We start from the raw sequence: 16,208 nt of genomic DNA on the forward strand, positions 1-16,208 counted from the left end.
TGGGAGAGATGAAAAGAAACCTACCCTAGGTTGGAAATATTCAGAGAGCAAGATGTTCTAAGATTTTAACCAAGAATGGGGTATTTTGCTATATAAATGCTATCAACATCTTGAGGACTCTGGATAAAAAGATGCACTGATCAAAAAAGGCCCATTCCTATAAATTCTAAAAAGAAGCTTGCTGATGTGTGTCAGAGAACATAAATACAGTTTTGTTTTTTTTTTTTTCCAACCCAAGTTTCTTGCCTGCTTTAGCTGGATCCTTTAAGATAACTTTAAATAATTATGTTTCATTAATGTGGAACAGGATGTGATTTCTGATCTTGGGGCTGCAGGTACTTAATGAAACTATCAAGCTATCTATGTTGATGCTTTATTTGAAGCAGTTCTTCTGAGTTTGAGAGTTCTTTCCTGCATCAAATGAATGAGACTCAAAGCAGGGAGGAAAAAAGAAAAAGGTACTTGTCAGTTTGAAAGTCACAGTTTATCTTTCTAAAATTAGGAGAAAAAAAAAAATGAAGAACCCATTGGTAGCAGGAAGAAGCAAGAGTCTTCTAGGGTCTGGCATCTGCAAGGAAATGAGAGAAAAAGAAGAGATCTTAGTTCCTGTCAGTGATAAAAACACCAACTACATCTGACAACAGGCCACATAACCTGATTAAAATCTCTTGGTCAGCTGGAAGAATCTGCTGTTGTTAATGGCAGAACACCAAGTACCTTCTGACCCTTAACTTTTCAGTTCCACTAAGCACACAGAAACTTGTTAATTGAATTAAAAACATTCTACACAGAGATCGATGTACACTCCTTGTGTCAACAGTTTCATGAGTGAGAAGAAAATCAGAATTGACTATCCATACAATTGACTCCTCGAGACAATTCTGGATTAATTTCAACTAACATATTGATCTTTTTCTCTTCTCACATACTCTATCTACTCATTAGTTCAGTAATATTTTTTGAGCTGTTTACAATGCACATTAGGGGAACAAAAATTAATATGATATCACCTGCTTCGAGACACGTACCTAGTAAAAAGATTTGTTTATAAAAACACAATGAGATAAAAGCATAGTAAATGCAAGGTGAACCGATCCTTTTTATGTATATGTATTAAAAAAAAATCTCCACCCATACTTAAGTTCCTTAAGGGATAAAGTCCTATCTTCTCTTTTTTTATCTTTCCAAAGAAGCTACAGCATTCTACAACAGACATTCAAAATATGATGCTTTATTTTTTATTAAGAGAAAAAGGTCTGTGGCTGTTTAAGGATTCTTACCTAAACTAGGATAATTTTTTTCCCTTGGTTCCTCAGAGGTTATATAGAAAAATACATTTTCAGCATGTAAGGGGTTTAACAGCAAAGAGTTAAGTTCCAAAGGAGAGGAACATCTAGTATTCAGCATTAGAGACAGGAGCTTCTCCTAGGCTTTCATCTTAGAGTAACTTTTTTTTTTTTTTTTTTTTTTGTAATCTCTACACCCAATGTGGGGCTCGAACTCGCAACTCCAAGATCAAGAGTTGCATGCTCTTCTGAGTCAGCCAGTCGCCCCTAGACCATTTTTATTAGGTAGCTATCCAGACGAGATGAGCACCAAGCATCTTGGGAGGCGTGTCAGAGAAGGCTTCAAAGTTCGCCATTCATCCAGGTCAGTGTGTGCTTTCCTGACACACCCCAGTGCTGCTGTAGCACTTTCTCTTCTGGGGCCAAATCTAATTTTCTGGTTTCCAGATGTATTTAACCATGTGACATCAGAACCTACCAAGAAAAATGGATAGTACCTAGAAGCAACTTGTAAATATTGTCCGTGGCTAAAGGGTGTTTGCTTTTAGAATCTCTTTTCTGCTTCTCACTAGAAGAAACATCAGTTTTGGTACAACATGAACCCTAACTCACAGGAGATCCACCTGCTTCACTGTCCAGAGGAAGCGAATGAACTGGAAGGCATCAGGCCAATTACTCATTAAGTAAATATTCACAGAGAGCCTACTATCTGCATGACAGTGGGGATATCATCTCCTCCCTAGACTAATAATATTCCTTTTGCCAGGAGCAAGATGGCCGGGCAACCTCAACCAAAATAGCATTTGAAGCATCAAATTTGGCTCTGCCATAGGTGTACACGGTTACCTCAAGGAAAGGCTTTCTCTGTAAAAAGATTTTGCTCCCTTCATATAGATTTTGTGAGATTCTACTAAATCAGGTATTCAGATAAGATCGACAGTGCAAGACTCTTAGAGACCCCAAACTTTTAAGTGCTCATTAAAAGGAGTGAATTTTTTGATGAGTGTTAAACTGTACAGCAAAGGAAAAATTGCAGAGCAGTGAAGCACAGCTGTCTGATTAATCTCAAGCCCATTAAAAAGGCATGATAGATCTAGAATGCAACTTTGATAAAAAAAAAAAAAGAAGAAAAGAAAAAGGAAAAAGGCAATGTGTATTAACGTTAGGGAAAGCAACTTGGCATGTTAACAGAATTCTAATTTAACCAGTAAATGCCTATTCATTAGCGTGTAAAGCCATAATAGAAGCTATATACTTAAAAAACACAGGCACACACAAAGCTTTAATTTGGTACCATAATCTGAAAGAAAATTGGACCCAAATTGCTTTATGTCCAGTTAAATCTTGCTACCATCTGAAGAGATAGTGAAATAAAACTGAAACACTTACTTGATGAGATATTCAGTTACTGTGCATTTCCATCTATGGAGTAGAAATATTTCAAAATAAATACACCATGACAATTGAAACTCACTCCATTCCCTATTCTTACTAAACACAAATGACTTATTCCTGGGGTAGGCTGAATTACAATATAAAAGTAGAAGAATTCAAAATTAGTGATTGGGTTCTACTCAAACGCATGGGAAAAGAATAGTTCATTCATTACCTATCAAGCCTTCAGGCATATGATCTGGTGATCTCATTTTTTTTGGAAATGGAAGTATCCAAAGGGAAATGTTTTAAAGGGAATCTTTTAGCCACCTACAAAATTAGCTCAAACAGCAGCAGAGACCGAAATCAAGGGAATGTGCATTTGGGAGCAACATTAGGAAAGTACGTATTAAATAAAAATGACAGTATCTTGGGTGTGGGAATTTATCAGGGTGATATGATATGAATTCAGTACCTATTTACCCAGAACGGCCTCTGATGCCTAGGGAAGACATCGGAATACTATTCTTAATGCCAGTTCTTCTGACTTATTACTTTCATTTTCTCTCTTTCATTTCCTTTTAGGTCTCTGCAATCCATTTCGAATCCCAGTTTCCTATTGATATTATGCCTTGAATGTCAGGGATGACTTCCTCCTAGGCAAAATTAATAGCTTTTTTATTGGTCCCCAAATTTGCCCACAGTATTTGATGTCAGTGGTCACCCCAACTTGAGCACATTCTTTTGGTTTCTGCGATCCTGTACTTTCCTGTTATTAACCAGGGCCAGGGCTAGGGTGAAGAAAGCGAAGTGCTCAGAATGCAAAATTCAAGGAGGCACTCACTCTCAGAGTCATGCGAGTGTAATGTGTTCACGCTGAACATGTTTTTGGCTAGTCAAGACCAACCATATTTACACAATGAAAAGAATAAAAGCATTTTGCCTTTATTTCACTTACTGTTTTTCCACGGCAGAACATACGGCAGAGACTTGGGAACACGCATGCCTGAAGCCAGGTTACTCTTATGTTCCATAACTATGTTGCTTGCAGGGCTGCAAAAAGAAAGACAAATTTGCCTATGCCCGCCTATCTGTATTCTCCAGGCAGGCACACACAAGACCATCAAAAATGTGTTTTTTGTAATTTGGGGGAAAACAGCAAACTACATTCTGAAATGTAAACACATTTCCATCAAAACATTCTTGCAATTAGAATGATTACTACTTCTCTGAAAAGCTCACTGTTCTGTAAAAGCATTAAGATGGGTCTGACCATTTTCATTTTCCAGAAATTGAGATAAACAGCAATGCCATCTACTGTTCAGTTGTGTGACAGGCTCATCAACTCACTCAACAAATATGAGAGATAAAATGCCAAGACAACCAAACCAAAGGCAACACATCTCATAGGACGGAGGGAAAATTAAAACTGTACTATTAAAATTCATCTTCACGTTCTTCTATTTTAGTGCACACACACAATAAGGTACACATGCAATTGTTAACTTATCTTAGGAGCTAAGAAATAAAAATTGATAAGCATTCTATTTGGGGAAAAATGAAGTCTAGCATCTCATTCCTTCATTTTCTAATCCATAAATATTTTCATTTCTGAATATTTGCAATTTGGTCTTGTTTGAAGATGAAGTAGTAATGAGAAATCTTTTTTTTTAAAGTTTATTTGGGGGGGGGAGAGAGGGAGGGAAAGAGGGAGGGAGGAGGGAGGAGGGAGGGGGGAGGGGGCGGGGGGAAGGGGGAGGGGGGAGGGGGGAGAGAGGGAGAGAGAGAGAGGGAGAGAATATGAGAATGAATGAGTGAATATGCAGAAATGAGCAGGGGAGACAGAACCCCAAGCAGGCTCCACTCCCTGATCTCATGAACCATGAAATCACAACCACGACCTGAGCTGAAATGTAGAGTTGGGATGCTCAACAGACTGAACCACCCAGGCTCCCCAGTAATGAGAAATCTTATAGATTTAGATACAAATCAGTGGAAAGAAGAGATGTATTTTCTTCCCTACCCAAAGGTACTCTGGCTTACCCAGTTTCAAGTCACAAACTTTTAAGATTATTTTTCCTTAGACATTAGCTACCCAGAGTAAAACTGATCCATGTGGTGTAGCTGGAGAATTTTTTTCAAAGTGTTTAAATACTGTGAACCTAGCAAAAAAACCAAACAGACACAAGAATGTCTCGTACCACTGTCTCCCTTGCTAGGCTATAAGCTAGTATTTTTGTGTTCCCATAGTGATTAACACAAAGCATGTGACTTTTTTATGAACTGAGGAATAAAAAAGGAAAATAACTCGTCAAAACCACATCTAGACTACATTACCACCAAGTAACACCATTAAGGAACGAGATCAAATCAGGCTTTGGTGGCTTCCTTTGGTAACAGAGCACTTGGATTTTGGGAGGCAGTGCTGGGAACGAGACCATTTCATTTACCTGTTGTTGCCACAGTAGTTGGCTGTGCCCCAGACAAATGGGGTGCTGGTCTGTTCCCACAGATCTGCCAAAGAAAGCAAAACACAGTTTGTGGTGCTGTAGTTTATGCTAGTTGAATCTGTAAGGTGGGAAATAATACACCTAAGTTTAGAGAAGCAAGTAAAAATTGATCAAGTACCCTGCCTGACACAGTAGCAGGGATTTAATTGAAGGATATAAACACAGCAACATAAATAATAATAAACGTGCCCAGTAACAACCAAACACAGATGGTACAACACAATTTATGGAAAAAAACAGATGTAAAGAAGTGCTTCTTCCAATCAAGAGGGATAGGCTGTTCCACGTGTCTGCACAGTGATACAAATGTGCTCGTTCTGGGGCCCAATAAAAATAATAAGGCATTCTGCACAACATGGTGTGCTCATAAAAAAGGAAAATCTTCCTTCTGTCTAAAGCAAATGACTTGAGAATTTAGACACTGTGAAGAAAAAGACATAGAAACACTTCACCTTTATCCCAGTCTTCATCGCAAGGAGGGCACTGCCAGGTGCTCTCGGCCAGAGACTCTTGTCCAAGGTTCCTGGTTTGGTTGACTGCAAGATAATAAAGACTCTGCTGTAAGAAGGGGACATCGCCAATTATGTTAAAAGGGGTCAATGGCCTAAAAGGTTGCAGGGTAGCCTAACAGGTCTTTGTTTCCGAAAAATGGATGCTACAAAAGCTAAACAGAGAGGTCTTATCCCGCAGAAACAAAGACATTTATCATATTTACGGCAATAAAATGATTCTTATTTTTAGATGAATTATTGGTAAAATGGATCAGGCTGTTCAGAAGGGAAAGCAGTCTGACAAACACAACCTGACAACCTGTTACTGATGAGATAAAAAACTCAAAGGCAGAAAGGTATTATTCTTCTGAAATGATGAAAGTCAAAAATCAAGGTGACAACATAGCACAATACATAGCTAGGGCTAACCTCTAGCACTGGAACATTTTAGCTAGTCTTACCAACATCCTGCTCAATACAACTTTTATCATCACAGCTTGAGATATGGTGGCTGATTTCGGCCCGAGGAACCTGGTGGCGAGCATTGAAGGGACAAGTAGCCAATTTGTTTGCGACATCAGGATGATTCTGCAGAACACAAATTAAGGGGTCTGTCAAAATAAGGAGGTTTATTCTATAAACGACTCCACTAATATCTCTCAATAAACTTGTGGCTTAACTATGGGAGGCAAACTCATGGTAGAAAAGTGAGAGGGAATTATTTATCACTCACACAGACTGTACAGGTGACCTCAAGATCATCAAAACATAAGCTTCTTTGTTAGGATCACAGAGACTGACAACACAGATACTGGGTCAAAAGTGGCTTATACGGAAGGACATGGTGAATTTCGGATTGGGTATTTGAGCCATCTTTCTCAGGATCACAAGACTCTGGCAGCACAGCCTATAACGGTGGAGCTCTCTGGATGTCTTTGAAGGGTGATATTCAGGAAACAGTAACACGGAAACACGCTCTTGGTCTGCATTGCAGTAGCGCCCCTATTACTGCAATGCAATAGTGCTGGAAAATAGCTGTTGGAAGGGAGCCGCAGAAGCAGCAAAGCAATGGCTTTTTAGATTAACACAGGAACACTTATTTAAAGTAACGATCCCTGAAATGACGCTGTGAACAATTTGACCTTTATTTTGGTTATTGTACTGAGGAAAAGCCCAAATGAGGGTCTGTTCTGCTGACCAAGTTTCTTATTTTAAAAAACAAAACAACAAAGTATTTAACATCACCCAAATCCTGTAGCAAGTATATCAGCAGTTAAGAAATTCATTTATTATTAGAAGCAAAACACGTATCACAAATGATACTCAAAAATGTAAAAATAATGTGAAGGGGGAGGACACTAGAGAAAAACAGAGGATGAAGAAAATTGTGAGGAATTTGCAAGCATTCCAATGCAAAGATTTTTGCGGTGAAAGATTAAGAGCATCACAAGAAGAGAGTTAAAGACAGTGTCTTTTTATCGCTTGGCTTCCTTTCCCAACCTTTACCCTTGGGGCATGTTTGAGAGCCTAGGGAAGGAAGTCATTGTGGTATCTGCTGGTCCAGATTATCCAGGTTCAACTTTAAGGGATCCTTGCTCTAGAGATTCAAAAGGGGTGGAGAAATGATCACCAATGGCATTACAACCATGTCTCCAAGATTACAAGAGAAACACCCTTTAAAGGATGTTAATGCATACATGAATTGTATGCAGTTTGGATTAAATACCAAAAATGTTGTCCAAGCAAAAGTCCTTGCAGACCTTTGCCCTCTGTATCTGACATCTGTATTCTAAAAATCCTTTCTAAGTGCCTCAATTAGTATACCAGAATTAAAGTAGTTTACATCAGCTAAGACCAGAGAAAAAACTCAGATGACTTCTTCCCCCCCACCCTCCCAAACCCCAAAGACGCTTACTGTTTAAACTTGGAGAAATGATTATTTTTAGGAATCTTTTCTTAGGCTAACCTCTAGCTGTTCAACTTCTCTAACACTGCTAAACACACAAACAAAAAAATAAAAAATAAGTGTATTATGGCACTCAATCCTTATCAGGACAACGAACACATCAAATTTACAAGCCAAGAGGGATTTCTCGTTGCTAGCAAAATTAGTGTTTCCTCTGTTTTACAAAGAGTGAAAAGAGCATATAAAGGGTGTTTTCTCACTAGTTAAGGGGGAAAAAAATGAAAACGAGAAAAAATTTATGTACTCAAGAAATAAATTCCTTTCTATAAATGTTGGTAGTTAGAGTCCTAAAACAATTCCGGCATTAAGTTAAAACACTTTTGTTAAAATTATACGGTTATTTACAAAATCTGGCCTCTTAAAAGAACTCAGGAGGTCATTACAAGGCAAATAATGCAAACAATATCTTACCTTTCTGCACTTGATAAGATGATAAGGAAACCTGCAGGCCCTGATCTGGTGGTTTTTATCATAGGGGCATTGTAATAACTTTTCAGGGTCCAGGGAATCGACTAAAAGAGAGAAAGGTAGGATAAACATAAACCCAACCAGGCTTTGTACAACTCCAGTATTCCAGACACACTGGATTTTTCAACAGAATCTTTAACAATAGAACAAGTCAGTCTAATGACAACTTGGCATTTTAAAAAAAAGGGTGACTAAACATTTAAACACGAAAATGTAACTCCGAGAAGATAAAACTGTATTACCACCAAATCTTGGGAAGTCTAGCAAAACAAGCTATCATGGGATAGCTTGATAGGATATTGATAAGATAGAATCTTATTAGTTCATATTTGGTTGTACATAAATTTGTTTTATACGAAGAGTAACAATGAAAACAACAATAAAGTTAAATGAAATGACAGCCTCTTCTCCCTTCTAGATGTGCTAATTCAGGGTCATTCTTACCTCTAGCTAGCCAAACCAAAGCCTCCCAACCAGTATGCTAAAGGTCAGAATGGATGGTGTGCCAATATATTGATGGGGGATTCCTCTGCACGTGTGCCCTCTATCCCCCATCAGTCAGTTCTAGGGCAAATTGAGGGTAGTTAATACCCTTTGCCAGCATTCCTGCCTATTTACTAGTATGCCAGGTCGTGAAAATAGTTCATAAGCACTGCTCTAGATCTAGATTTCTTTTTCGTTTGTTTTGACTACTGTTAAGTAGTTCCTGATATTGGTTGCTGCAGACACCTCTCAAATGAAAACAATACCTTTATCAGACAGGTGGTTTTACCTTTTTTTTTTTTTTTTTTTTTTAATTTATCTTGAGAGAGAGAATATGCCTGTATGTGTGCTCACATGTGCGGGAGAAGAGAGAGAGGGAGAGAGAACCCCAAGCAGGCTTTGGGTTGTCAGTGAGGACCCAACGCAGTGTGAGATCATGACCTGAGCCAAAACCAAGGGTTGGACATTCAAACAACTGAGCCACCTAGGCGCCCTGGTGGTTTTACTTTTCATAGTTTGGAACACAGGTGAGGAAAAACCAGAATTCTCTAATCTAGTGATTATCAAGTTAGATAAAAAAAAAAGTAAGCTACAAAAACAGAACCTCCTAAGTTTAAGACAATTGCAGACATATGTGAAAGAAAGCCCCTAACCTAGATCATGCTATTTAAAACTACCCTTAGAAGACTATACTTTTGGGGTGCCTGGGTGGCACAGTTAACCATCTGACTTCAGCTCAGGTCATGATCTTGCGTTTCGTGATTCGAGCCCCACGTTGGGCTCTGTGCTGACAGCTGAGAGCCTGAGGCCTGCTTCGGATTCTGTGTCTCCCTCTCTCTTTACCCTTTGCCCGCTCGTGTGCGCGCGCACACACACACACACCCTCTCTCTCTCTCTCTCAAAAAAAAAACAAACATTTTTTTTTTTTTTTAAAAGAAGACTATACTTTCAGGAATTACCTCTATAGTTACGAAAGAAGTTTCTCTAAATGGATAATGCTACCTGTAGACTTCACATGATGCCCAAGCTGAGCCCCAAATTCTAACAAGCTTGGTTAAGAAAGGAAAATTAAATGGCTAAGCACATTCTGAGTATATTATGAGGACAAGAGGCAACCTAATAAAATGCTGTTGCCATCACTGAAGGCAATGATAAAAGTGAAATCATGTAAACAATTCACATTTGATAAGCAGCTTATAAACCAGGAGACTGCTCTGAAAATCAGAGGTCAGTGGGGAATTGAAACAGGCAGTTTCACTGGGAGAGTGGTAAACATGGAATAGACTGCTAGCCATGATCGTGATGCAAATGAGCCAGAAAGGTGACTTGAAGGACGGAAAGAATAGGAAGGAAAAGTATTAGAGGACAGGCAGGCTTGTTACGCCAACCGGGCTCATCCTGACGAGCAATCTTTTCATATTTCTGAAGCTTCAAGACACCCAGGGAGAGTTTACAGATAGAATTCTTATTAGTTTCTCTTCATTTAATCCATTCCATCATGAGCACGTCGGGCCATGTCAGCAGCTGACTGACTGGACACACCTTATGACTCGTACACGTTATACTACCTGTACAGTGCCATGCATCAGAGCTGATAATGATGGCTTCCTACCATTAACGCTTTACTTCCTGGCCTCTGGTAACTTAGGTCAGCTCTCAACTGGTTTCTAGATTTGAAAAATTTTATTTTACTTCTAAGTAAAAAAATTTTCATGGTGATAAACAGATACACAGCATAAAATTTGCCATCTTGGGGCGCCTGGGTGGCTCAGTCGGTTAAGCGTCCGACTTCAGCTCAGGTCACGATCTCACGGTCCGTGAGTTCGAGCCCCGCGTCGGGCTCTGGGCTGATGGCTCAGAGCCTGGAGCCTGCTTCCGATTCTGTGTCTCCCTCTCTCTCTGCCCCTCCCCCGTTCATGCTCTGTCTCTCTCTGTCTCAAAAATAAATAAAAGTTAAAAAAAAATTTTGCCATCTTAACCATTTGTAAGTCTATAGTCCGGTAGTGTTAGGTATATTCACATTGTTGTGCAACCAGTTTCCAGAATTTTTTGCCTAGCAGAACTGAAACGCTATACCCATCAAGCAATCCAGAACCAAAATGCTATCCCCATCAAGCAACAACTCCCCATTCTCTCCTCTCCCCAATCCCTAGCAACCAGTAATCCTGCTTCTTGTTTATATGAGTTTGACTATTCTAAATACTTTATATAAGTAAAAGCATAGGGTAGTCTTGTTTAAAATTTTTTATTTTATTAAAAAAAAATTTTTTTAATGTTTTAATTTATTTTTGAGGGACGGAGCGTGAGGGGAAGACACAGAATCTGAAGCAGGGTCCAGGCTCTGAGCTGTCAGCACAGAGCCCTATGCGGGGCCCGAACCCATGAACAGGGAGATCATGACCTGAGCCGAAGTCAGACGTTTAACAGACTGAGCCATCCAGTCGCCCCTAGGGTAGTCTTTTTTTGACAGGCTTATTTCATTTGGCATAATGTCCTCAAGGTTCATCCATATAGTAGTATGTGACAGGATTTCCTGCACCTATTTTGCTATTTGTTTTTTTTAAGTTTTTATTTACATTTTTAAATAATCTCTACCCCCAATGTGGGGCTTGAACTCACAACCCTGAGATCAAGAGTTGCATGCTCTTCCAACTGAGCCAGCCGGATGCTCTGACCCCCTGCCCCCTTTTTTTAAAACTTAATATATCCTGGAGCTCCTTCTATGTCAGTGCATACAAGGAATATTCAAACAAACAAACAAACCAAAAACAACCAAACCATAACAGGAATATTTTAGTGTTGCATAGGGATGTGCCATAGATTTTTAATCAGTTTTTATACGGATGGACATTTAGGTTGTTTCCAGTTTTTTGTTATTATATATAATGTTGTGACTAACAATCTGGTATACACTTCTTTGTGTACCGTATGAGCATTTCTCTTGGACAGATACCTAAGAGTGTGGCATTGAGATACAGGTGTATTTAAAGTCCTAAATACCTGTAATAAATACTATCAAACTGCTCAGCAAAAACTCTGTCTGGCTTTTTGGGAATATAACTTAATTTGGAAAACAGAGTAGGCCCTGTAGATAAGCTGCCTCTAAAAGCACAGACTCAGATGTTCCTTACCCTTGGGCAGGGCCTGGAACCCACGTGAGAAAAAATGGAGGAAACTTCATAGAAATCAGGACTAGACCCAACAAAAGTATCAACAGCTAAGAGGTACAGCTCCCAAGCAGAAACTGGAAATCTTCTGGAATCTATCAAATTAATTTTTTTAAGTTTATTTATTTTTGAGAGAGAAAGAGCATGTGTGTGCACGCGTGAGTGCGCGTGCTCGCATGTAAGTGGGGAAGGGGCAGAGAGAGAGGGGGAGAGAGAGAATCTCAAGCAGGCTCTGTACCCTCAGCATCAGCGAAGGGCTTGATCCCAGGAACAATGAGGTCATGACCTGAGACAAACTAAGAGTCAGACATTTAACCAACTGAGCCACCCAGGGGCCCCACAATCTATCAGATTAAGGTTAAAATTTAAGGTTGAGAAGGTCAAGTATATTCTAAAGCAGAGCTTCTCAAACTTTAACATAATCCCTAGGCGTTAAATCACTTGGGGACTGTGTTAAAATGCAGATTCTGATTCAGTAGGTCTGGGATGGTGTCCTGACACTGTGCATTTCTAACACACTCCCAAGTGATATTTTTCTAAGCAAAATAGAAACATATGGCTGAAAAAAGTAAAGAATGAGAGACATAAAGGGGAGTTGTTGCTTTCTAATTTAATAGAGTAGTAAGCTTCCAAGAAGAAATAAATATTTATCTGCCTATCTCACATGGAATTCCAGGCTTAAATTATAATATTTTAAGAAAAATTAAGGGAGTAGGGGAGGGAGCCCTACGGAAGACCAAAGAGAATCAGCTTTCTAGATCAGGGATTCTCAAAGTGTGGTCCTCTGATAAGCAGCCTCGCCTGAAATCATGTCAGAACTGCAAATTCTTGGGTCCCAGACCTTCTGAATGAGAAATTGTGGGATTGAGTCCAGCAATCTGAGTTTTAACAAGCTCCCTCGGTGATTCTGCTGCATGCTCAAAAGTCTGAAAACCTCTGATGTAGATATTTAATAAAGACCATTTCCATGTAGTTTCTATAGATTGGTAATAAAGATTCTACTGGACTCTTCCTTGAAGGTAAAATGGAACAAAAATATCCTTTCGTTGGAACTTACTCTAAAGACATTCTGAACGAGACAGCAAAGTAAGAAACAAAGCAGGCCCCGCTGACAAGTTTCATCCATTCACTGATGCAGAGGTTCTTTAAACTTGGTTAGGACCTAGAAACCATAGTGCCTTATGGTATCAAGTATGGCATGACACATGAAAAACATAGGACTCTGTCCCTTACTATGCGACCTTGGGAAAGTCAGTTAACCCAGGTTCTATTTTCACGTAGGTAAAATCTGAACGTTAAATGAAATGATTTTTCAGGTTTCTTTTGTTTTTACGTTTGTATGATTCTAGGTGCTCACTCCCTTTTGACTTCTTGGGCCATCTAAGGTGCCTGGGTCACTTGAGAATTAAGAACTCTTCCTAGGATGTCTTTAAATCCTAAAAATTCAACGTACGTCAACATCATTATGTACACAATATTATTCCTCACAATAGAAAGAAAACAGGGGTTACTAGCCCCTTGTACTTAATAGGAGCAACTGAAGTCCTGAGAAATTAAAATGCTTCATTTAATAAAAATATAGTTTAACACAGCTGTCCCAACTGTAGCCTTTTCAAAGCTTGATAAATTTCAAGTGTCTTATTTCTTTTTAAAAAAAAATTTTTTTTTTAACTTTTTTAATTTATTTTTGAGACAGAGAGAGACAGAGCATGAATGGGGGAGGGGCAGAGAGAGAGGGAGACACAGAATCGGAAGCAGGCTCCAGGCTCCGAGCCATCAGCCCAGAGCCCGACGCGGGGCTCGAACTCACAGACTGTGAGATCGTGACCTGAGCCGAAGTTGGACGCCCAACCGACTGAGCCACCCAGGCGCCCCTCAAGTGTCTTATTTCAACTTTGGGTATTTCTCTACTACCTACCACATAGACATCTTCAGCAGTTTAGGGAGAAATGTGAATCCTTCCCAACACACTAAAAGTCTTGTCAGACATAAAACTATATGTAAAGAATTTAACTTATTTTCTAAAAGCAACAAGAAGTACATACTGTAAGTTTCTTCCATGTTGGAAATGAAGGAGCTGAATCCAAGTGCTGAGGGGGGAAAAAAAAAGCAGTGGTTCAGGTAACCAGAAATAAAAATGTACCAAAGGAAGTCCCAAAAAGGGGAGTCGAACTGGAATTGAAGCTACCCAAGTTCAATATAAGAAAGCCTGACTGTCCTGTTCCCCCAAATATTTACCCTCCTTTAAAGCATTCTTTACTACTTTGAAGTATTTTAACATGCTTGCCTAACACACGTTCTTGGAATAAATTCTAGGGCTCACAGTTAAGAAAAACCAAATATGACTACTAATTTAAACTGTACTCAGGTGATAAGGCAGTCTACTTTAAGTACACACGTAATGGATCCAATAAGCCCAGAGCCATTCTAGCTTATTATTTCTGTGACTTTTCCTAAGCACGACTGCGAAGTGCCACACTTATTCCAGTGATGTTTCACCTCCCTTCCCCCCTGCCAATCTCCTATGCTAAAATGGATACACTTGGTTAAGTGCCTCCAGTTAGAACTCATTCCCTGTACCACTGAGGGAAAACTTTTGAATGTTAGGACTTAAGAACTGTTCATTTTATGGATACCACAGTAACAAAAGTACAACTCTCCACCAGAAATGCAGACGATTAAAGGATAGGAAATAGTTCTGTAGTTTGGATCCTCTTCTACTGAAGATCTCCCCCTATTTAGCATTGTGATTAAACAAACATCATTATGGGGAAGAACTAAATTTATATAAAGCCATTCTCATAGGAAACTCCTGAAAATTGGCTAGATTTACGGCTATTGTCTCTAGAGCAAGCTCTGCTTTGGCCCTTCATACAATTCTACACACCTTCCCCCCATTCTATGACATAAGCAGCCTTGGAATCTATGATAGGAAATACAAGTGATCAGCTGGAACTCTAGAAATTTGCTGTGGAGCCCATTTCTTAATGACAACTGTTAGTGAAAGTGTTGTAAAAAATATTTTTCATATCTGGATTAAGAAATCCCGATCTGCCTTTTGACAAGTTTTACTTATACGTACTTTACACGTTTTCAATAAAAACTAAGAGGTTTGGAAGGAAGAACCAAGTATTAGGTTCCTTGATTTTTAAGCCACCGTAAACTTTGGGGGCAGAACGCCTAATTAGAGTAGACTAAGGGCCCTGGAACCCATAGCTTCATCATTCAGCCGTGTCCACTGAAGTATCTTCCGTAACGAACTGTTAACAGGCGATTCTTTACCTTTTCCCTAGTACTAGACCGCGGTGAAATGGACAAATTACGTGAAGCAGTCAAGTTTGGGGGGCTGGATGTAGTCTGAAGCGACCGGTTAAACTCTTAACAGAGATGGGGTCTCAGTAAAACTATCGTTTTTCTTCCTTTAAACGAAACAATCAGAGTAGATTTAAGCAAGGAGACTAAACTCGAGAAGGGGGGGGGAAGGTGGTTAACTTAAAAAAATGGAGACAAAAGAGGTAGAGGCCCTCGGGGTGCGCAGTCACAACAGCAGCGCCGGGAACCCACAGTCCCAAGGCTACGGGAGGAAAAAGGAAGATATTAGAGGGCGAAGGTGTCCCAGCACACTAAAGGGGAGGTGTTCGGCGGCCCCAAGCCAGACGGGCCTCGCCTTCCCTACCTGGTCGAGACACGCTCTTCCCACAGTGGCTTTCTCCTCACCTCCGCGCCCCAGCAACGCTCGTTTCCGGCCCCTGACGTTGGAGGGTGGGGCCCCCACTTCCTGTGACGCTGGCCTCTGCTCCGCGGGAGCGTGGGCTGCGTGGACCCTCCTTTCCCTCGCCGTGGGCCCCGCCTTGGCCCCTTCCTGCCCTTCAGGTTCCCCCGCCTCGCGCCATTCTCCTTTTTTAGCCCATCCTCCTGGGGGTCTCCGGAACGGTAGTGGCCTTGCGTGGGTGGAACCCGCCCTGCCTTCCTCGGGGTTCGTGGCGGCCATCTTAGGAAGGCGAATGTGCGCTCGAAGCGGGAATGAGACTGGTTAGGGCCGGCTGCTGGTGGGAAGGAAGCCTTGTTGGTGTCAGTTACCCAGGTAGAAGTGTAATTTGGATTTTGCGGGGCGGGAAGAGGGAAATCGTAAAGGAGACAAGCCTACAGAAGAGCCTAAACAAACAAAACACCAAGGACAGGAATCTAGTTGTTTTTGTTTAGCAAGCGTTGTAGAATCTTAAAATTCAGAAGTCAATAATAGTAGGTAAGAATGCTTGGGAGGGAGGATGACCTCGTTGGGTTAAAGGGAGTTTTAGAGTTGAGGGGAGAGCTCAGTGAAAAGAGTTGGAGAGGTGAAGGGAACCAGAACGCTATAACTTGATAATGGAAACCCAAACATAGATTTGTTCGCCCTGTTGTGGAAACTGTGATACACACACACACACACACACACACACGCACACACGCGGTACTTGTCCCTG

At 40.4% G+C, this 16,208-nt stretch overlaps 1 protein-coding gene across 5 annotated transcripts; it reads right to left on the reverse strand.

Annotated features, from left to right (window-relative positions):
• Window positions 1-359: 359 nt before the first annotated feature.
• Window positions 360-15,619, reverse strand: GTSF1 (gametocyte specific factor 1). Of its 5 annotated transcripts, none has more exons than XM_042946749.1 (9): window positions 15,463-15,619; window positions 13,791-13,835; window positions 8,039-8,139; window positions 6,123-6,249; window positions 5,623-5,706; window positions 5,111-5,228; window positions 3,619-3,713; window positions 2,676-2,708; window positions 360-568 (listed from the first exon to the last, which is right to left on the reverse strand). In XM_042946749.1, exons 2-8 carry the CDS (start codon window positions 13,804-13,806, stop codon window positions 2,692-2,694), a joined length of 558 nt encoding a protein of 185 aa, XP_042802683.1. In that variant the 5' UTR covers window positions 13,807-13,835; window positions 15,463-15,619; the 3' UTR covers window positions 360-568; window positions 2,676-2,691. The 5 variants fall into 5 exon arrangements, with proteins under 5 accessions (XP_042802683.1, XP_042802681.1, XP_042802678.1 ...); XM_042946747.1 differs by having other exon boundaries at window positions 15,422-15,615; XM_042946744.1 differs by lacking the exon at window positions 15,463-15,619 and adding an exon at window positions 14,409-14,558.
• Window positions 15,620-16,208: the final 589 nt, after the last annotated feature.

The sequence above is a fragment of the Panthera leo genome, chromosome B4 (genome assembly GCF_018350215.1).
Source record: "Panthera leo isolate Ple1 chromosome B4, P.leo_Ple1_pat1.1, whole genome shotgun sequence".
In the NCBI taxonomy this organism is placed as follows: domain Eukaryota; kingdom Metazoa; phylum Chordata; class Mammalia; order Carnivora; family Felidae; genus Panthera; species Panthera leo.

Coding starts and splice junctions, on each gene's coding strand:
- GTSF1 (XM_042946744.1), bottom strand. CDS start 14,490: ATGCTAAATAGGGGGAGATCTTCAGTAGAAGAGGATCCAAACTACAGA. Junction 8,140..13,790: donor CAACATGGAAGAAACTTACA/GTATGTACTTCT, acceptor TCTCTCTTTTAG/TCGATTCCCTGGACCCTGAA. Junction 5,229..5,622: donor CGATGAAGACTGGGATAAAG/GTGAAGTGTTTC, acceptor CCCACCTTACAG/ATTCAACTAGCATAAACTAC.